Raw genomic sequence first — 22,049 nt, 5'->3', positions numbered from 1 at the left:
AAGAGGCTGATCATAATCGTAATAAATTGGCTGCTTCCACTGTTTGAATAATCCTCTGATCATTCCAAATTGAACATTTTGTGTGGACCGACTTTTTGTTCTTCTTTCCGATCAATTTCAATTTTCTGGGAGATATAAACTTCATCGAAGGAGAGCACACATAGCTTATCAACGGTTGGTTCACCTTCACCATTAGTTTTCATGACAGACAATACTGATTGTAGGATTCCTGGACTCATATCTATACTGGAAGCTCGCTTTCTGAGAGTAGATAAAGCAGGTAAGGGAAAATTTTTTTTCCTTAAATACCTGTAATCTTTTGGCGAGACACTTCTTAGGGCTATTGCTGAGGAAATATCAGCAATGCTCCATTTCACACGTTTCTGCGTCGGATGCAATAGCTTTTTTATTTGTCCCATTGTAAAAACAGGAGTGAGAATCTCGTATATTTTTTTCTTTACAGCTTGTTGTTCAGTTTTTTGTTGTAAACGTAATTTCTTGTTTAGTTTATTTATTTCTTTTTTCATTGTTTTATTTTCCATATCTAAGGCAGTGCATCTATTTTCTAACTCTTCATTTTGAATTTTCAAATCATTGTTTTGTGTTTTTAAATATTGTTCACTAATTTTAATCCATTATTGCCTGCTTGAAGGTTTGTATTTTCTTCTTGTAAGCGTGTCACTTCACAATTATGTGTTTGCCTGAAAGATTATAATTTATTATTAAATTATTAATTAATACATCTAAATTATCAACATCATATAAAATATCAATACGTATTCCATATTTTACAACGCACTCATTTTAACAATAAATGTGTCGTAAATTGTTATTTTGTAAATACATGCTATGAATATTAAAATATAATGCAGTAATTTGAACTCACTCATGCGATTGTAACTCCGTCAAGCACTGGTCCTCTAGTGCTGGTTCTTCTGAAGTAAAGCTTACAATACTGTCAGTTTGTTTTTCAAAATTATCTTGAACAGCACAGCTACAATAAATAAAATATTTTTACATGACGTGTACGTTAAAAAGATATTTCAATTATTTATTTTTATTTTTATATTGTACAACATATACAATTAATTAAAAATAAGTACACCAAAGAACTTACCCAACATTTTCTTTGTCATTCACAGGGTTGGCTAGTGTAAAACTTTTCGAATTATTTGTTGACTTCTTCAACAGAGGTTCATTGATACAGTCTTGCAGTACTTTTCGTTTTCTTCCACATCTAAGATATTTTTGTAAGAAACTATAATTTAGCTGTATTGCACATATCGTCAATTTAATATAATAAAACTAATATGCATGATTTTACCTTGCACTGTCATCGTTGTGTAAATTTAGAGTTGGAATAGCAGTTTTGGACAGTCGAACAGTGTTTGTATCTCCTGGTACTATTAAATGGTTTGGCTTTCGCTCAAAACAATCTTCAGCAAAGTGAATGGAACAGATACGAGCTATTTGAAATATTGACTATATTAATATATTGTTTATAAAAATATTTTCTATAAATCACTATGGGATTAACAAACAAATAATTTATGTTACCATTTTTGAGGTTAATTTTTTCATTTTCGCAAGATTTTATCCAAATCTCGCATCTGCAGGAAATCTGTAAAATTTTATTCCTTTCTTCGTCGTGTTTCCATTCCAATTTCGACAAGATTTTATAGAACAGGATGGCATTTTTTTGAATTCTTGACACAAAATTTCAATCTTCTGCTAAACACCAACACGTAAACATTACGCCGCCATATTGCAATATGGCCGAAAAGTGGGATGCGCAGAGCGAGTCAAAAACGTGTCTGCCTAGGGAGCACACCTTGTTTTCTTTACATCATGGCGCGGACCAAGTTTAAACTCTCAATAGTAATACACATTTTCGGATTGCACCTTCATACACTGAGTGGATAAAGTTGAATCGTGACTTGTTTTCGATAATTTTCCCGTGTTAAATTCCCATAAGAGAATTAAAACTGCTCGGCAAAAAAATATGTATTTTTCAATTTTGGGAACCCAAGGTTTTTCGGGCTCTGGGTGGCCTATCTCTGCAAAGTTAAAATAGTGAAAATTTCACTAATTGTCACAGTGAAACTTTTTTCCACTATTAAATTAGTAGAACTTCACTATTAATTAGTGAAAATAAAACTTTGTTTTTCCGGGATAAAAAATTTCACTAAATTAGGCAGTGAAATCTGATGGTTCACTATTGAAATAGTGAAATTTCAATATGAAATCAGTGAAAGATGTTGGTTACGAGAACGTACAGATCATCATGGCCGCATTTGCACGTGTTATAAGCTGGAGCGCGGAGCTCGAACCTCTCGCGCCTTTCGACCAGCTCGTGACAAACGAAAAAACGTGTTCTTCGCTGCATGTCAACTTCACAAAGCTGTTCGTGATTGTACAAAAGGTATGTATTGATTAGTTTTGCAAATTAGAGTACTAAGTGTCCGACAAAGATCCCGTTTATTTTTTCTAACCTAGAATATGCTCGTAACACGTGTCTTTTTTCAGTCTTTTTTCAGAACTGTGTAAATTGAGGTTCTCCATGACATCCATCATCTTTTTGAGTACGGAAGAATTGATTGAATTCCTGCGTATAAATCACTCTATAAACCAGGAGACTCTCGACATATTAATAGGTAAAAAATCCAAATAAATCTTGTATCTACAAGAAAGCTACTTATATTGGATAGGTCAAGTCAGTACGTAAATAATGACTGAAACTTCATAGTTACAGTTAGTAAACTCTTCAACAATGTGATAAATTAATTGGGTATAATTAATCCACAGTGTAATGTTAGTCAGGTGCATTTTGAGTAAATTTGAATCAATGTATTTACTTTCGACAGTTTAAGTTCGACAATCTTATCATTATGAATTTTTTTTCTAATTAAAATACAGTAATTTTTAATGTACTGACAGGTTATAAATGTTGTTTGCAATAAAATAGTCGTATTGATTAGCTAAAACTTAATATTAATCTTTTGAAAAGTCAGTATACATTTACACTATTTTTAGGTTGTAGAATGTATTGATGGTAAAACATTGATCTTCTTTTTCTTCGGAATTTCTCGCGGTATTTTTAAGCGGCAATTCAAATTTGATTAATTTTTTTTATCTCTCCTTTAATTTATATTATAAAGTTACTTGATAAATTACTAGTTAAATTTGTAATTCATATTATTTTAAGAAAATGATAAACAAAAATAGGATTTTACGAAAAATATAATTATTAAATATTCGTGCGCTCTGTAGTTTTCGTTGTCCAGGTGTAAATACTGTTCGAAGACGTTGTCTAGGTGTACAGGGTGGCCGATGACGAGGTCTAGGTGGTGCGCTCCATAGTTTTCGGTGTCCAGGTGTGAATAATGATCGAAGATGGTGTCTAGGTGTACAGAGTAGCCGACGACGAGGTCTAGCTGGTGCGCTCCGTTGTTTTCGGTAGCTAAGTGTAAATACTAGAGCGGGACGGCGTCTAGGTGTACAAAGGGGCCAATGACGAGGTGCAGGGAGTGCGCTCCATAGTTTTTGGTATCTAGGAGTAAATACAAGACTGTAACAGGGTCTAAGTGTTCAGGGTGGCTGATCACGAGGTTCAGGTTATGAGTTCCATTTTTTTTTTTTTTGTTCTAGTATAAAAACAAGTCAAGGTAAAAATTCGAGAATGTTGACATTTGAATACTAAACTATACAAACCCACTTATACTTGCCAACATTTCACTTTTTTTGAAAGGTTAATTTTTAGATAGAAAATATACTTTCACAAAAGTAAATAAAAGTTTGATGTTTTTTTAAATTTTATCCCAACCCTGGCTTGACTTCTTAATTCATGTAGATTGTTCATTTAAGTCGTTTCAAAATAAAATAAATAAATATTTGATGGATTCGAATGGATTTATTTAAGTGAGATCGTTCACATTTTTTTGTAACGTTAGAGATATTTACTATTGGAGATATACAAAATATTAAACTGAAGTTTTTAAAATCTCAGTAGTTTACAATTAGCAGAATACAGTACTAGAACTCGGATTTAGGAAAATAAATTTTAATAAATTTATTAATTGGAATAAATACAACTTATTTAATATAAATATTATATTAGAATACAAAATAGTATATTATGGAAATAAGGGGGTTGGGGCAGGGATTCTTGGCTAGGGTGACGAATGTATTACTCTTCCTGCTGTTTCATAATAGATTGTTTATTACGTTACTGAGTTTTACTATTTACTAAGTTTTCCAAAATTCCTCAATATCCCGATTTTCCTAAATATTCCGAATACCTTTAAGAGTGCTCTACAATCTTAAACCACCAATGAGAACACAAGATTTGTCTCGACAAATTACGGCTTTATTTAATAACAAATTATAAATCCGTAATTTGTCGAGAAAAATCTCGTGTTCTCATTGGTCGTTCAGGATTGCAGAGCACTCTTAATCTTAAATGTAAGAAAATAGCATTCTCCTATATAAAAATGTTTTCAGCAATCTTACTTTAACTCGATATGGATGGATTACGATGTTTTCTATGCCAATATCAATTAATTCCTGGAGGATTAAAAGATTTTACACAACATTTTACTATGTATCATAGTATTAATGTTACCAAAGGAATACCTGATACTGGATTCATATGTGGGCAAAATGGTTGTCAGAGCAATTTTGTTCATTTTCGTAACTTAAGACGTCACATATTAAATAACCACTTGGCTGAAGCAAATTTGGCAACAGCTGCTGCCGATGACGAAGTCAATGCAGTTGAAATGAATGAAAATATGGAATATGACAATAACGATATATTAGAGCATCATGAAATGGAAGCTGAAGCATTCAATAATATGGCTAGGGATATTGTAAATGCCCCTTTAGATTTGCGATCTTACATTGTTAAAATGATTTGTAAATTGCATAATGATAGCTCTATGATAGGATCTGCTATAACGAGATTTCTAAACCATAGTGAAAATTTGCTTTCAATCTACTCAAATTCATTAAAAGATGAAATAAATGCTCAACTGGTTCAACATCTAGTAAATAAGGAAATTATTAGAGACGTTAATAAGGTTTTTGATAACGAAAATCCATTTCTAGATTTAAAAACATTTGAACAGCAAATGAAGGCACTGAATGAAAATAGTGACTACATTGATCCAATCGAAATTCCTTTGGGTCGACGTGTGGATTCCAGATTAAATAAAACAACTCTATCGTATGTATCAAAAGAGGTCGTAGAATCTTATTAATATGTTCCTGTAATAAAGGTTTTAAAAATGGTTTTAAGCAATCAAGAAGTTAGGTTAATTATCGATAATGAGCAGCCATCTTCTGATGGTAGTTTGGAGTCATTTATAGACGGGGATCATTTTAAGAATCATGTTTTCTTTCAAAAGTACAAAAAAGCTTTAAGATTAAAATTATATTACGATGAGAAAGAACTTGTTGGTCCCTTAGATTCTAAAACGGGTGTTCATAAGGTTGGAGTATTTTACTACCAAATTTCAAATTTACCTGCTCATATGAATTCTGCGTTAAACAGTATTCATGTTTTGATAGTAGCTCATCACGTTGATGTCCAAAAGTATGGCTTCGAGAAAATTCTTTCTCCTTTTATGAAAGAGTTAGCCCAATTAGAAAGTGATGCGGGAATAACTTTGAAGTTTGGAGATGAAAATTTTATTCTTCGAGCTTCCATTGAAAGTTTTTGTGGAGATGCACTAGCCCTTCATGACGTTTTCAACTAATTGAGTCCTTCAGCAAATTTATTTTGTTCATTGTGTTTGTATAATCGACAAAATCTACACAATTGTTCTTTTGAAAAATCTCAAGTTCGTACTAAAAATGTATATGATCAGCATTTGGAATTACTGAAAAGTACAAATTTCTCTGATGCTTCAAAGACAGCAACGGGCATGAAAGGTGACTGCTGCTTGAATAAATCTTTATATTTCCATATTACAAACAACAAAGTATTTGACATTATGCATGACTTTTTATGCGGTATATGTCCAATGATTTGTAAATTAGTTCTCCATGAATATGTATGTGTCCAAAAACGATTTGATATTCCTTTTTTAAATAATCGCATACATTTGTTTAATTATGGTTATCTTGAAGTTAAAAATAAACCTTCAGCAAATTTCACCGAAGATATACTCAAGAGAAAGGATCATACACTTAAACAGAAAGCTATGCAAATATGGTTGTTGACTAGAGCTTTGCCATTTCTACTCGCAGGAAAGATTGAAGAAGGAGATGAACACATGTATCTAATAATTCTGTTACTTCGAATAATGGAAATTATTTTTTCACCAAAATTACAAAAACCTTTGCTTTCTCTTTATGATAATCTACTTCAGGAATTCGTAGAATGCTTTAAAAATTTATTTCCAAATGTTAATATCATCAACAAATTTCATCACGCAATGCATTATTCTGAATGTGTTCTTTGGTCTGGACCTCTTGTTCACTTTTACTGCATGAGGTTTGAAGGAAAACATAACGAATTGGCCAAGCGAGCTCAAGCTGTAAATAATTTTAAAAACATACCAAAAACTATAATTCGAGTATCACAATGTATTCAATGTGAAAAGTGGAGTTCAGGAAATGTTAAAATAAACCATCATGAAGTAGTAACTGGTAAAACAAAATTTGTTTGCAGTACATTAAGTAGACAGTATCTTCTTCGACTTGGTTTTGAAGGTAATAATTCTGTATGTGTAACAAAATCGGTTTTAGTCAATGGTGTTGAATTTCGACCAAAGTTATTTGTTATTTTGGAAAAAGCTTCATCAAGGAACGATAGCTTACATCTTTTCGGGAGAATAGAAGAAATCATTGTAACAGAGGATAACAAAATTTTTCTGTTAATTATAGAATGTCATACTGTATTGTATGATACAGATTTGTTAGCATGGGGTTTCTGTATAGGTCGTAATGATAGCCCGACAAGATTTTTACAAGTAAAAGATTTGCCATATTATAAACCTGTTTGTTATTGGTCCAAACCCAATAGTAATCCAGCTCATGATGCTCTTTATTATATTAGTTTACGTCATATAATCATATAAATGCAAAAGCATTGGTAAGAACCACAAATAAATATTACTTTTAAGCTTTTGCTTATATTTTGCATAAGTAACGTGTAAAATTGCACCGGATTTTGATCTCAGCCTATCCTATACCGAAACTTTAAAAAACCATAAACCCTAAAGTAACAAGACATCAATGCATGGCTTTTACATTTGTCATTCCATCACCATAAATACACAAACAATCTCCAACTCATAAACCCATAATTCATAACCTAAAAATAAAATTTCCTATTAAATGTTGTGGTGAAGGATTAATAGAGTAATTGCCCTCTCCTTGGATTCGTCATTGATTATGTATTTTTTTTTACTCCAAACCTTACTTTTTGACTCTTAAAATCCTCGAACCTAATGTACTGTACTTTAACAATACATGATTCTCTATTTTCAATGATACTGTTTCATTCAATTCATTAAGAATGATAATCAATCATGAAAATGGGTCCAAAGATTCTAGTAATCATGCATGTTTTTTATGACACATTGAAAAATCGTATCTTGTGTATATATAAAAACTTTCGATTCTAGACTAACTTTATTATTATTTTCTAGGTGAAGGTATTAGTGGTAAAACTTTTTTGGGTTTAACTCAAGCTGATCTAAAAGAAATGTCAATAAGAATGGGCCCTTGTAAAGAACTCTTACAAGTAATCAAAATGTACAAGGATGAATCCAATTTATTGCAGCCGGTAAAATTAATATCATACTAAAGTTGTTGTTATAGTAGGGAATTGTAGTTGAAATATTTATTTTAATTTTGTAGGATATCATGGAAATGTTTACTTTAGACGTAGATGGAAATACATTAATACCTTTAAATAAAGAAACTGATAAACAGGAAAATTTAGAAAATCATGGTAATGGCAAGAGAACGCTTGATGAAACTATCCAATTATCAACAATAGATAATAATACAGAATGTAGCTCCGTTGGCATTAAAAGAAGAAAATTAGCAAGTATCCCTTGTTCATCAACATTTTTAGAAAGCGCTGCTGATAAAGAAAATCACGAAAAAAATAACTCAGAGGAAAAAACTACTAAATCCAGCAGTGGTTCTCAAAAATTTACATCGGCCAAGCCACATGAATTTATGGTAATAATATTTTTCTTCTTCAATAGATTTTATTATTACAAAGCTGCATTTTTTTATACTCTTTTTTACAGCGCACTCCTACACTTCAAAAAGTGTTATTAAATCATGAACAAGGAAAAAATTTGGTAAAAAAATCTTTTTTTACGCCATCGGAAAGACGACTTTTTGTACGAGTTTTAGTTGCAGAACTGATAGCAACGCAAGGGAAGTAAGTTCGAGTTATTGATGTGTACAATTAAAATAAATAACCATTTGTCTTAATTAAACTTATTGTTTAGTTATCCACGTACTGAAGGTATGATTGCACTTGCTCAACGCATAATTGAAGAATTTCCATTTTTAAAAGATGATACTCAAGAGCTTGGCTATGTCAGTAATTAAATAAAAATTTGGTTTGCAAAGAAAAAATTTTTTTTCTTGCATTCTTAACAAGTACATTTCTCATTATAGGAACATTTTTGTGATCCACGAACAAGATATGGCTTTATTCCCTTTAGAGTTGCTGAAGTACAAAAGAAACTTAAAGCTGAAGACAAAAAATATGTCTTGAAAAAAAAGAGTAAAGTTTTAACAACTGAAACGTCCAGCAACATTGCTATGTTATCTCCAGAAGAATTGGCTGAAAAGGTATACAAAGAATTAATTAATTTATGTACAAGTACGAAAAAGTTATCGAAAGTTTATCAAAAAAATATTTATAATTTACACGATCTTCATAATTATAATTTGCAGATATCATACATGGAGCACAAATATCCCTCTCCTGAGCATAAGGAATCGATTACAGCTACCTTAAAAGAAACCTTTTTCAACAGAAGGAATTGGATATTGGGTGAAAGCCCGACTATAGCCGAAGTATTGCAAAAATATCCTCGCCTGCAAGATTACAATGGCGATATGGTAAACTATTTTTTATTCTGTTAATTGTGTATTCTTCCTTAGCTCAGTTTTTAAACAATACATTTTTCCAGATAATAGCTGAATTCGAACTCATATTTCCAGAAAAATGTGATGATTTCTTGTCTAAATTTGGCCCATATTACGTTCCACGTATTTTTGAATATACAAGAATATGCAATTATGATTTATGGAAAAAACATAAGGCTATAACTGACGGTATGTATATATATATATATATATATTTGTTTCAAAATTTACACTGTATACATATTTCGGGTTGACAGGTTTTTAATATAAAGTCACTCGTTCATTTCCAGATGTTTTAAAAGCTTTACTTCTGTTGATAACATTATTGCCAGTAAGCAATGCTGTCAAAAATAAATCAAAGAAAAAAGTTGATAAGCCAATGGATAGTTCCCAGAAAAAGAAAGTTAAAATGATCGAGCCCTATCGATTCATGATCGAAAACATAAATGTAAATGAATATTATAATTTTGTCCATTTTGAAAAATTTATGAAATTGTATTATATTATAAAAATAATTTAAATATTATTTATAGGCTGGAGCTAATGTTCAAGAATTCGTAAAATCGAAACGATCTGAATGCACATCGACCATTCAACCGTACATCATTCAAGTTGATGACGAGACACCCCACTTTTATGTTATTGCTGACAATGCTATACTTACATGTAATAATCGAAACGATTTTACTGCGCCCTTTGATTTGATGTTTAAAATTTATTTCATATTTAATATTCAGTATCCAGTGTCTTTACAAAATGTCTATACGTTTATAGAGTCGTACGTATATCGCTTAACAGAAAAAAAGTCAATTTCTATTGTGGCATCATTATATGTCAATTTAAAAAATATGAATTTGACTCACGATAGCAATAGTTCCGATAGTGACGAATAAAATTGCTATTTCTTACGGATATTCATTTTTTATTACTCCATCAGAATTTGTAAAAATCATTAAATAAATTGATTATGAATTCTTAATTCTTAATTTAGTTATTTGATTTTCACTATTACGTTAAGTAAATTCAAATTTATTAATTTCACTAACCATTCCACTATTGCAATTAGTGCATATACACTAAATTTAATAGTGCATATTTCTCTAATTCAAATAGTGCAACCATTTCACTATTGTAATTAGTGTATATGCACTAATTCACAGTGGAGCATTTTTAACTAATCCAATTAGTGTATACATATACACTATGAATTAGTGGAATTTCACTATTTTAACTTTGCAGAGATAAGGAACTCAAAAAAGTTGGTCTGGTAGGTGTGCCCTCAAATTTCAAATTTGTTCACTCAGACCCCTGAAGTGTCCGGTTTTTTCTGAATTTGCACATATAGGACTGACTCCGAAACTTTTGGAAAATTCGAACTTTAAACTAATCTTCTAGGGAGATTGAAGCCATTAAACTTGCCTTACATCGATCTGCCAAGAAGCGGAAATTATCTTTTGACAACTCCCAAAGTGCAAAAAGCAATACTTTCGAATCAACTTTTTTCCTCTCGCTCGCGCAGCACGGCCTCGGGGAGTATAAAAACTTTAAAAACTGCCAACCTACCGGGCGCAAGGGCCGTAATGTCGCTCCAAAAGCTGGAAACTGATAACGTCCCATGCTGGGCACTATCTCGCGCTAGGAGCATCTCCCCTACTTAAGAAAATAATCATTTATAAAAGCAAACATTTCATTACAACGCAACCTTGAAATTTCGGACTTCAAAAACTTAATAGATTTGTTTATTTTTATTCAAACTATTTATTTTTATCCATCCATATCCTATACAGATATATAGAAACGCTAACTTGATTGATACAGGTAACTCTTTTAAATGACGGCTTGACTTATATGCTGAATATTTTCTTACTAGAAAATTAACTAAGTAGAGAACACGCAGAAACTTTTGTATTCATACTATAGGCGCAACTCCTCTATTTCTTCTCAAAAATATTAATTCTGAAATCCCAATGTATAATTTTTTTAGTAAACCTATATAATATTTTGTCAGAAACCATACCTTTATTTGTTTATAGATATATGCTTTTTAAAATATTGTATATTGTCACGTGTGTACACACGTCACGGGTTTCTAATTACTATAAGAACACGAGTAGAAGAGTGCAATGCGGTGGCGGCCGTGCCCCGTGGCGCAAAGACAGAACGTCTGCCTTGCAAGCCAGAGGATCTCGGTTCAAGCCCGGGGTCCGTCACTTTTTCGTTGCACTCTTCACTCGTAACAATATGCTATATATAGGTTTCTTAGAATTCTTTGCATTATTTTGTAACATATCATATTTTACACATTTGATAACAATATATCATTCACAAAAGTCTTTGGCATTTTAGCTTAGCGTGTGATGTCACTTCATAATAACAATGGAAAAATATCATAGTAACAGTTGCAATTATATTCGTATGAGTTCTTATTACGCACATGTGCTTCTTACTTCATTCGAATATTCTACGCTAAGTAAAAGTCTCTATTATTCTCATAAATAATAATATATAAAAATTATTTGAACTCGTATTTTATTCCATATACCATGTTTTTTTTTATTATTTGCAATTACATCGCATGTTAACATTTTTAAAAAATTACAACTTATATTTTAAATTCTCGACATTTTTACAATTCACGTGATCAGGTTTATTTAATATCGAACAAAGACAAGAGACTATGGTCTACCACAGTAAATCAAAATAAAACGACTACACTTGAAATTCACATTATGACAGATACAAATAAAAGAAGCATAAGAATACTTTTTTCTTCTCTATCAAAACAATTTACTTAAAAATTTGAAGTATTATCACATTGATAATTTTTCTTGAACCGGTCGTCTGCTTGAGTCAGTCTTTGTCACAAAATAATGCTCTCCCTAGAACAAAATTAAATATTACTTAAACACATTTTGAAAACGTAAATATATCGGTACATCCAACGTTAAAATAACTTTGGATACAGACGAGAGCTCGCCAGGGGTGTGGTGGAGTTAGGTAGGGTTGGGTATAGGGGTCTGATCTCATCCAATGAGAACCTACACCTAAAATAATCATGTTGGGAGCTCAGATTTATTTAAAGAAACTTGTTATAACGGGGAGTATACATAATAGTGTATATATTACACTGCTTCAAATTTTTACAAAATATAAATGCGGGATTTCAGATTAACAAATGTTCAAGCAGATCGTTGTAATATCATATTTACTAATATGTAGGAAAAAGGCAAAGCGTTGGCAAACTAATCTTTCTAATCAAAAAATTAGCGAATCTTTCTATTAGGCCAACAAATATTATTTTCCCAACACGCGCATAAAATGGGCCTTTTTTCATGCTCAAAAGTAGCGTAGAAAATCGTTCATTCCAAGCGTTTTAGGAAAAGTTTGAGCTCAAGCGGGGAGAAATTTTTTTTTCTCCCCTCTGTGTTAATACCCACTTTTCAAATCTCTCAAATTTTCTCAAATTTTTTGTGCACGACTTGAAATACACGTACTTTCACGCATAAAAAAGTCCCTTTCATGCCCTTGTTGGAAAAAACAAGGTGTGCAACACGGGAATAAAAGCTATGTTAGACTCGGGTGAGGTGTTTTCAGCACATAGCTTATTTTCTCCCTAGTTGCATAATGTACTATATTATCGCGATAAGAATAGAATATCCGTATACGTTTTATTAGTATTATGTATACCTATAGATGCACGATATTAGTTCATATATCACATATATTCATTTGGGTAATATAATTATGTCATGCTACATAGTTATGATTGTCGATTGATTAAAACTTTATACATTTTGAGCAGCTGCGTCACGGCTGAAGCCAAAACTGTGTCTTATAATGCAACACAAACTATGACGCATTTTTTTTTTGTTTTTACATGGCATTTGGAACTCGAAAGTTCATCGCCTCATCTACGCAAGCCTTCCACGCTGCCCTATCTTGTGTCAACCCCACCCAAGATGCACCTCTCCGATCGACACCCACCCGTCCTATTTCTATTAGATCCGCTTTTCCGTTGTCCTCCAATCTACGTCTAGGTCTACCTAGAGGTCGCGTTACCATCGGCCTGCCCTTCATGACACGCGCTGCCGTACGGTCGTCTCCCATTCTCGCTACGTGCCCTGCCCATCCCAATCTGCGCGATTTTATTATTCTGTTAATATTTGGTGACGCGTACAGATTGTGTAACTCATCATTGTGTAGTCTCCTCCATTCCCCGGTTTCCTCATCTTTCTGCGGCCCGTATATTTTTCGCAAGACTTTATTTTCAAATACCCTAAAACGGTTGTCCGCCTGCTTAGTGAGAGCCCACGTTTCGCACCCGTACAGAACCACCGGCAGTATTATTGTCCTGTATATTCTTATTTTAACGTTTTTAGACAACAGCCTCGACTTAAGTAAATTACTCACGGCGTAGAAGCAAGCATTACCCGAATGGAGTCTCTTATTTATTTCGACATTAATCTCGTTTCTATCATTTATGGTCGTACCCAGATACCTGAATTCGCTAACCTTTTCAAAAGTAAAATTCCCAACTCTGAGATCTTCCTCCCCTCTGCAGATGCCTAGCTTATCCACAATCATGTACTTTGTTTTTGATTCACTCACTTCTAACCCTGTATACTCCACCGCTTTTATGAGGATTTCCGCGTTTCTTGCTACCGTTTCCCTACAATCCCCCAGTATATCCAAATCATCTGCGTAGCCTAGTATCTGCGTTGTTCCATTAAGCGTTGCGCCCATCTGGCTAACCTGCATTTTTCTAACGGCATACTCTAACGTTAAGTTGAACAACACCGTAGAGAGTCCATCCCCTTGTTTTAAACCATCGCGTATCATGAAGGGTTCTGATACATTACCGCCTACTCGGACCTTTCCCGTGCTTCCGTTCAGACATATTTGAATTAATCTCACGAGTTTTTTCGGTACACCGAGAAGTACTAGGATTTGATACATTTTGCTTCGCTTAATAGAGTCGTACGCTTTTTTAAAATCTATAAATAGTTGGTGTATGGTTTCGCAAAATTCCCACTTTTTCTCTAACAACTGTCTTATGGTAAACATTTGATCGCTCGTCGATCTGTTGCGCCGAAATCCGCACTGATAATCTCCTACTATATCTTCCGCGAATGGAGTGAGTCTAGCTTGTATTACGTTTGACAGAACTTTGTAGCACGTTGCTAAAAGTGAAATACCCCTATAGTTATTGCAGTCTGTCTTATCCCCCTTTTTAAAAATCGGTATAATGATAGATTCCTTCCAATTTTCGGGTATTGTTTCATTTTTCCAGATGGCAGATACTAGTTTATAGATTTTGAAAGTGAGCTCGACGCCCCCATATTTGAGCAACTCAGCTGGTATAGAGTCAGCAATGATAACGGTATTAGGGTCATAAATTTCGCGGCGGCAAAAGATCTTATAATCAAAACAATGTGGACATCGCCGGACGGGGCCACGCAGAACCAAATTCATCATTTCCTCATTGAAAAAAGACGTCATACTGACGTTCTCGACGTAAGGGTTTACAGAAGGGCAGATAGCGACTCGGACCACTTCCTAGTAGTAGCCAAATTAAGAGCTAGACTAGTAGCGAATCAAAATAGTAAGCGAGCAAACAAGGTAGAAAGCTTCGATATTGATAAACTACGAGATAGCACAGAGCGAATTAGGTACCAGATAGAAATTAATAACAGGTTTCAGGCACTTGAAGAAGCAAACACATCGCCGGAGGGGAATGACGAACCGAATAGCTTATGGGGGGACATCGAAAAAACGGTAAAAGAGGCCGCGAACAAAGTACTGGGTAAAAAGAAAAAGCCAAAGAGCAAACCATGGTTTGACGAAGAGTGCGAACTCTGGTTTGAAAGGCGCAAAAAGGCTAAATTAGATAGCTTACAAAATAGAAGCGATAGGACCGTAGAAGAGTATTCTAACGTAAGGAAACGGACGAGCGCGATCTACAGAAATAAGAAGCGGGAGTATCAAAAGAATCTTATTAGGAGAATAGAAACTAACAGTAAGGAAAATAACCCCCGCGAAATGTACAGAGGGATTAACGCCATCAGAAAGGGTTTTAGAAGTAGAGCGCAATTGATGAAGGACGAAAACGGGGACCTCGTAACAAATGACAACGAATTACTGTCGCTGTGGAAAATTATTTCGATAAATTATTAAACGTGCACGAAAATAGCGAAGAATTAGGGGACGAAATTTACACTGCTGAACCCCACGTGGAGGAACCGAGCTACCAAGAAGTAGAGGCCGCGATTAAAAAACTAAAAAACAACAAAGCCGCGGGAAATGACTCTATACCAGCTGAGTTGCTCAAATATGGGGGCGTCAAGCTCACTTTCAAAATCTATAAACTAGTATCTGCCATCTGGAAAAATGAAACAATACCCGAAAATTGGAAGGAATCTATCATTATACCGATTTTTAAAAAGGGGGATAAGACAGACTGCAATAACTATAGGGGTATTTCACTTTTAGCAACGTGCTACAAAGTTCTGTCAAACGTAATACAAGCTAGACTCACTCCATTCGCGGAAGATATAGTAGGAGATTATCAGTGCGGATTTCGGCGCAACAGATCGACGAGCGATCAAATGTTTACCATAAGACAGTTGTTAGAGAAAAAGTGGGAATTTTGCGAAACCATACACCAACTATTTATAGATTTTAAAAAAGCGTACGACTCTATTAAGCGAAGCAAAATGTATCAAATCCTAGTACTTCTCGGTGTACCGAAAAAACTCGTGAGATTAATTCAAATATGTCTGAACGGAAGCACGGGAAAGGTCCGAGTAGGCGGTAATGTATCAGAACCCTTCATGATACGCGATGGTTTAAAACAAGGGGATGGACTCTCTACGGTGCTGTTCAACTTAACGTTAGAGTATGCCGTTAGAAAAATGCAGGTTAGCCAGATGGGCGCAACGCTTAATGGAACAACGCAGATACTAGGCTACGCAGATGATTTGGATATACTGGGGGATTGTAGGGAAACGGTAGCAAGAAACGCGGAAATCCTCATAAAAGCGGTGGAGTATACAGGGTTAGAAGTGAGTGAATCAAAAACAAAGTACATGATTGTGGATAAGCTAGGCATCTGCAGAGGGGAGGAAGATCTCAGAGTTGGGAATTTTACTTTTGAAAAGGTTAGCGAATTCAGGTATCTGGGTACGACCATAAATGATAGAAACGAGATTAATGTCGAAATAAATAAGAGACTCCATTCGGGTAATGCTTGCTTCTACGCCGTGAGTAATTTACTTAAGTCGAGGCTGTTGTCTAAAAACGTTAAAATAAGAATATACAGGACAATAATACTGCCGGTGGTTCTGTACGGGTGCGAAACGTGGGCTCTCACTAAGCAGGCGGACAACCGTTTTAGTGTATTTGAAAATAAAGTCTTGCGAAAAATATACGGGCCGCAGAAAGATGAGGAAACCGGGGAATGGAGGAGACTACACAATGATGAGTTACACAATCTGTACGCGTCACCAAATATTAACAGAATAATAAAATCGCGCAGATTGGGATGGGCAGGGCACGTAGCGAGAATGGGAGACGACCGTACGGCAGCGCGTGTCATGAAGGGCAGGCCGATGGTAACGCGACCTCTAGGTAGACCTAGACGTAGATGGGAGGACAACGGAAAAGCGGATCTAATAGAAATAGGACGGGTGGGTGTCGATCGGAGAGGTGCATCTTGGGTGGGGTTGACACAAGATAGGGCAGCGTCGAAGGCTTGCGTAGATGAGGCGATGAACTTTCGAGTTCCAAATGCCATGTAAAAACAAAAAAAAAAAAAACTTATCTGTACTTATTTTACAGATATTATATATATATATATATATATATATATATATATATATATATATATATATATTATATATATATATATATATATATATATATATATATATTGTACATTGTTTTTTATTTATTGTTAAATATAAACATGTTTTATAATTATAATTATATAAGATTTGAACAAATCAACTGGACTATAAATCAGAAAGCTTTATAAAATACACATTTTTATAATCGTATTTGAAAAATTGTAATTATTGAAGTATATGTAAACATTATTTAGAATCTTAACTTAAGTTAGTATAAAATTTGCAATGTAAAATCTAAGACTTAAATACTTTTTATTAGTATTATGTATACCTATAGATGCATGATATTAGTTCATAGATCACATTTACACGCCGTGTAATAATGGGTCGATTTGAGTCACAAGTATCGTATACTATTTTATAGCATCTGCCTGTCCTAAATCCGCTGTGTCACAACTATCCGTGACATAAACAGTCCTGTACTGCACCGTACGGACGCACGGTCGCTCGCTATGCTCGGACGATAATGCACGATGCAATAAAAAACTATTTAGGTCACGGATAGGCGTGACTTATACGCGGACTTAGGTCACGCAGTGCTATAAATCCACTTTTACGCACGCTCCGCGTGCGCCCAAGCACATTTTCCGCCCCTGTATCGAAAAATAACGTTCGATACACGTGCGAAAAGTTGATTCTACACTCCTGAGATTGTCACCGTTCGCTTCGCTTGGGCAGTAAACTTTCACCCACGGGAATAAACAACGACTTTACTTCCTTGTTGCATAATGTACTATTACTGGAATAATTATTTACAATTTTTTAATTATTTTTTGAAAAATAATAAATTCATCATATGTACGAATTTTGATTAATTGTGTTATAGCTGGTAAACGATGGGTGTGCTGATTTTCTTAATTCGCGTTGTTTAGATCATACCTTCGCTCCCTACGAAGAGTAGCACTGTTCAAATTTTCCAGCAGAAGTAGCACAATTCAGATTCTTTTTATAAAAAAAAATTCGTTATTTTTTAAATAAAAACAAATATTTTATTAAGGCAAAACTAATAAAATGGCAAGATTAAGTAAATTGCTGAAAAAAAATTAAATTGTCAAAAAATCACAAATTTCTCGATTTTTTACGAAAATCAGCGATTTTTCTTATTTTTAAAATCCTTATTACTCTTGATCCCAACGGTCAATTTCGATCATCTGGGGTTCAAATTGTAGTTCTTTTCTTCCGCTTTCGGTTTGAAAAATCAGATTAACCTTTTTATTTTACGATCAGCTATATACATGACGACGAAAACGGCCAAAAAACGGCCATAATTGAGAGGCATATATATAGCTGATCGTATTTTTATTTAACGAAGATAAAAGAAAAGAGCTTTCATTTGAGCCCTGGATGATTAAAATTAGTCGCTCGGATTAAAAGTTATAAGAATTTTAAGAATAAGAGTAAAAATGACCGATTTTCGTAAAACATCTTAACCCATTAAAGCCCATGCTAAGACTGGTTGAGATAGCGACAAACAAACTGTGCTATCCTTTGCATAAGTGAAAAATAAAATATACGTATTTTTTCTTATGTCATTTGCAATTGTTTATAACAAATTATTTAAACAAATTACAAAAAAATTTATAATTTTCAAAATCTGAATGCGGGAATCGATTCTGGAGGTAAAATCGAGACGAAAACCTATATAACACTTTTTTGTCAAAGTTCAATTTGTTAGTGTAATGTAGGAATAAACAATTGCATGTTGGGGAGAAAAAGTGACCATGTCAAGTCCCAAACAAAATCTATCTGGAATAGCAAAAAACAAACTGTGCCATCCTTTGCATAGCTGAAAAATAAAATATACGTATTTTTTCTTATGTCATTTGCAATTGTTTATAACAAATTATTTAAACAAATTACAAAAAAATTCATAATTTTCAAAATCTGAATGCGGAAATCGAGATTTCAGTTTTTTCTAATAAAGTTATTATCGAAGGATTTGCGAAATGAAATAAACTTATCCAATTACAGTATAAGATCTCAAAATTTATCAGTAAAAAATACTGATATGATTCCACATACCATGCAAGAGAATGAAAACACTTATTTGTCAATAGTTTATTTCTACATAAAGATAACAAATTGAACTCTGACAAAAAAGTGTTATATAGGTTTTCGTCTCGATTTTACCTCCAGAATCGATTCCCGCATTCAGATTTTGAAAATTATGAATTTTTTTGTTATAAACAATTGCAAATGACATAACAAAAAATACGTATATTTTATTTTTCACTTATGCAAAGGATAGCACAGTTTGTTTGTCGCTATCTCAACCAGTCTTAGCATGGGTTTTAGTGGGTTAATCTTTGTGACTTTTTACTATTTTCAAGCCTAGACAACTTTTGACCTAGGCAACCATTATTAACCCACCAGCCCTCAAATTAATTCATATTCTTAATACTTTGATTCTATTAAAATACATTTTTATATTGCGCCTTCAGACAAAAAGTGGCAATTTTCTGGGTTTCGTTAATTTTCCCTGTTTTAAATTCCCATAAGTGAATTTGAACTGCCCCGCAAAAAAGTTTGGCAAGCAATCGGCGATGCACGCGGGAATTTTCTCACTCTAGATGGCGCAAAGAACCAAAAAAATTTGGTCTGGTAGGCGTGCCCTCAATTTGAAATTCTCAACTTCCAACACCCGAGTTGTGTACTGTCGGTCGTGGATTTGCACATATGTAAAGTAAAGATACGGAGCACTGCTGACGCACCTTAAAATCATCTTGTTCTTATGCATGGTTATTCTTATGTATTATGAATTAATTGAGTAGAAAAAATATATAAGCCATGAAATGAAATAATTTTTCTCGTGATCATTAATATTGTATTGAGAGAAGAGATTTGACAAAGTTGTAACTGACGCTTGAATTAGGAAGAATGCGGCGTTGCCGGATCTCCACGGCCGTTGGGCTTGTTATACCTTTATGCATGCAAACGGTTTGAATACACAATTCTATGTGTAAGTTCCTGGACCTTCCCTACGGCCAATAGCGATACTGATCTTAGGTAATTCGTACTCTTATACCCAATGGCAATACGGGTTTGCCCCCCCCCCCCCTCCCCTATTGTGATTTCATACACAACGGTCCCGCGTAGGTTTTGTTCCAGTATAATGGTTTGTATAAAAGCATGTGGTGCCCAGATATAGGTATAATGTGAAAACTGCATTTCAGTTCAACTCGAGGTTTAAATCCTACTTTTTTTTGGCATATTGTATATTACACATTTATATATGTGGCAATTAACGATCAACCTGCGTAGCGATCAAAATATTTATGCAACTATAATTAAGCTAGGGGAAACCGGGGCGCATAATTTTGAGTATACAAGCTTGGATTCAATTTACGTTGAATTTGAGATTGAGTCTTACGTGGAGTCGAGCTTAGAGTCTCTTCTGAGGTAGTCGGGGCAGTAGCCGTGCGCTTCGAAGTGACCGATGCAGTCATTAAGCGGTCCGTAGGCATCGATTTCGTGGCTGTCCAGGGCCCACTCTAGGGAGGCGCGCAAACTCTCCAGCTGCTGGCAGGGCCAGCCCTCCGTCAGCCTGACCAGTCTGCGCAATAAATCCTGCATCTGCGTCTCGCTCAGCCGCTCAGCACTTCGGGACGCTCTCAAAGGATTTCCGGCCGGGCCGTGGAGCCGCTGGCGCTTCGCAGAGGGACCCTCGCCGCCTCCGCGCTCGCGTTTGCCCGCGACCGCCGCCGCCGCTGCCGTGGCTGCACGAAAATCGAATACAGCACGCTAAGTAAGCACGTTTTCGGAAAGGCTGTAAGAGTGCGCTCTTTTTCTCTCCCCCTCTCACTATGTATATGTATGCTATACCACGTTGCGCGGGGAGAATAAGAGACGTGGTCGCTCGGACGAGTTTCGCTATGCTCGTTTCAGGCATGTACATATCCGTATAAGTATACGCGGCCCTCGAGCGGTATTCCGTCACATTGATTTTTTTCCCATGCTCTAGATCCTCCCTTTATTATAACCGTCTCCCCAAACTTGCCGCTAAAATTAATGCCTAGCTTTTGCGTATATTCTACGTTCTACTGAGGTCCAGTAGCTTAGACGCCCTGTTGTACAAACATTGAATGCCTTTACTTGCAGCAGTGATCCTATCTTATAGCGATACATCTCTTTAAGCTGAAATTAATTTTTGAAGATACCGATATTAATTCAATGCTGAGCTTTTAAATATAAAGTTTAAAAATTTTAGAGTTTGAGAAGCAGACGAAGCCGCGGCGCCCGTGACACTATTTACTTCTATATTGGTGTTCGGATTTTTCATCATACAGAAAAAAATGCTTATTGTTACTGTTCGTAAGATTTTTTGGCTTATTAGTATGTTTTCTGAGCTAAACTATGATTTCCAACAAAAATATTAGTGAAAAGGCTGCTTATTTTTATAATATGTGAGTGTATAATCCACAAATGCTAAAATTACGTTTTTCTTCTTCAGCCCGAAATGTGAAAGGACCGTTAAGTTAGCCGCAAGAAGTGTTAGGACCGTGAAGTTGGCCGCAAAGCTATATACAAATGAGAATTGCTTTCTCAATAAAATATAAAATAATATATTACGATATTTTGAATTAAGGTGGGGTTCTGGTGAATTTTCTAACTTTTTATATCGTAGTCAAATTTTTATAAATTTTGTACTAATATTCGGTATAAAAAAAGAGGAAGATTTGTAAATTTTGAGCCATATATATTACTCAAATCATTGCAAAAAATAGTTAAAAAGTGGGCTTACTTGCAAAGGTCTCTTGCGCACTCCTTTTCAACTAAAACCAAAATTCTTACGGACAATGTTTGCATTTATTCGAGAATAAAATTTCATAGTGACCCGATTTTTAAAAAAGCCAATTAATAAAATTTGGCACCTAAAAAATCAGTTTTTGGATTAAAAATTAGAAGAACTTTTTGTCCAGTAACCGATTTTTCACGTACTAAATTTTATTAATTGTCTTTTTTAAAATCGGGTCACTATGAAATATTAATTTTGAATAAATGTAAATTTATTAACATTGGCCT

At 34.4% G+C, this 22,049-nt stretch overlaps 4 protein-coding genes across 6 annotated transcripts in view; 2 read left to right on the top strand and 2 right to left on the bottom strand.

Moving 5' to 3' along the window:
• Positions 1-491: 491 nt before the first annotated feature.
• On the bottom strand, positions 492-2,574 carry LOC107980911. Its single transcript, XM_031928512.1, has 7 exons — positions 2,493-2,574; positions 2,026-2,057; positions 1,558-1,621; positions 1,325-1,466; positions 1,118-1,258; positions 887-994; positions 492-701 (listed from the first exon to the last, which is right to left on the bottom strand). Exons 1-7 carry the CDS (start codon positions 2,572-2,574, stop codon positions 608-610), a joined length of 663 nt encoding a protein of 220 aa, XP_031784372.1. The 3' UTR covers positions 492-607.
• LOC103316353 lies at positions 1,590-10,097 on the top strand. Of its 2 annotated transcripts, none has more exons than XM_031928974.2 (11): positions 1,590-2,654; positions 4,501-7,096; positions 7,656-7,792; positions 7,867-8,196; positions 8,268-8,404; positions 8,475-8,565; positions 8,647-8,823; positions 8,929-9,096; positions 9,168-9,312; positions 9,414-9,571; positions 9,657-10,097. In XM_031928974.2, exons 3-11 carry the CDS (start codon positions 7,712-7,714, stop codon positions 10,014-10,016), a joined length of 1,647 nt encoding a protein of 548 aa, XP_031784834.1. In that variant the 5' UTR covers positions 1,590-2,654; positions 4,501-7,096; positions 7,656-7,711; the 3' UTR covers positions 10,017-10,097. The 2 variants fall into 2 exon arrangements, with proteins under 2 accessions (XP_031784834.1, XP_032455649.1); XM_032599758.1 differs by lacking the exon at positions 1,590-2,654 and adding an exon at positions 2,962-3,456 and having other exon boundaries at positions 3,555-7,096.
• Positions 4,599-5,756, top strand: LOC107980677. Its single transcript, XM_031928510.1, has 3 exons — positions 4,599-4,914; positions 5,014-5,224; positions 5,297-5,756. Exons 1-3 carry the CDS (start codon positions 4,599-4,601, stop codon positions 5,754-5,756), a joined length of 987 nt encoding a protein of 328 aa, XP_031784370.1.
• Positions 10,098-11,746: 1,649 nt separating the features above from the next.
• Positions 11,747-22,049, bottom strand: part of LOC100120296 (ATPase family AAA domain-containing protein 2-like) — a 35,718-nt gene continuing 25,415 nt past the window's right edge. The window contains exons 10-11 of one of the 2 annotated variants that reach the window (XM_031929802.2): positions 20,398-20,743; positions 11,747-12,002 (exon numbers count right to left, since the gene is read on the bottom strand). In XM_031929802.2, coding sequence (XP_031785662.1) covers positions 11,984-12,002; positions 20,398-20,743 — 365 coding nt within the window. In that variant the 3' untranslated portion in view covers positions 11,747-11,983. The remainder of the gene's footprint in view (positions 12,003-20,397; positions 20,744-22,049) is intronic. The other variant, XM_031929803.2, reaches the window with a different exon arrangement.

The sequence above is a fragment of the Nasonia vitripennis genome, chromosome 4, assembly GCF_009193385.2.
Source record: "Nasonia vitripennis strain AsymCx chromosome 4, Nvit_psr_1.1, whole genome shotgun sequence".
Lineage (NCBI taxonomy): Eukaryota > Metazoa > Arthropoda > Insecta > Hymenoptera > Pteromalidae > Nasonia > Nasonia vitripennis.
Note: the sequence above shows the minus strand (reverse complement) of the source record. Positions and strands in the feature narration are given on the sequence as shown.

What these genes read in the sequence shown, in the direction of transcription:
- LOC107980911 (XM_031928512.1), bottom strand. Translation starts at nt 2,574, where the DNA reads ATGATGGATGTCATGGAGAACCTCAATTTACACAGTTCTGAAAAAAGA. An exon ending in CAGAGCCCGAAAAACCTTGG is followed by an intron (nt 1,622 to 2,025) that starts GTTCCCAAAATT and finishes AAAATTTTACAG; the next exon opens with ATTTCCTGCAGATGCGAGAT. An exon ending in ACGGAGTTACAATCGCATGA is followed by an intron (nt 702 to 886) that starts GTGAGTTCAAAT and finishes ATAATCTTTCAG; the next exon opens with GCAAACACATAATTGTGAAG.
- LOC107980677 (XM_031928510.1), top strand. Translation starts at nt 4,599, where the DNA reads ATGTATCATAGTATTAATGTTACCAAAGGAATACCTGATACTGGATTC. An exon ending in TTACATTGTTAAAATGATTT is followed by an intron (nt 4,915 to 5,013) that starts GTAAATTGCATA and finishes ATTCATTAAAAG; the next exon opens with ATGAAATAAATGCTCAACTG. An exon ending in TTAAATAAAACAACTCTATC is followed by an intron (nt 5,225 to 5,296) that starts GTATGTATCAAA and finishes AATGGTTTTAAG; the next exon opens with CAATCAAGAAGTTAGGTTAA.
- LOC103316353 (XM_031928974.2), top strand. Translation starts at nt 7,712, where the DNA reads ATGTCAATAAGAATGGGCCCTTGTAAAGAACTCTTACAAGTAATCAAA. An exon ending in CCAAGCCACATGAATTTATG is followed by an intron (nt 8,197 to 8,267) that starts GTAATAATATTT and finishes TCTTTTTTACAG; the next exon opens with CGCACTCCTACACTTCAAAA. An exon ending in CAGAAGAATTGGCTGAAAAG is followed by an intron (nt 8,824 to 8,928) that starts GTATACAAAGAA and finishes TATAATTTGCAG; the next exon opens with ATATCATACATGGAGCACAA.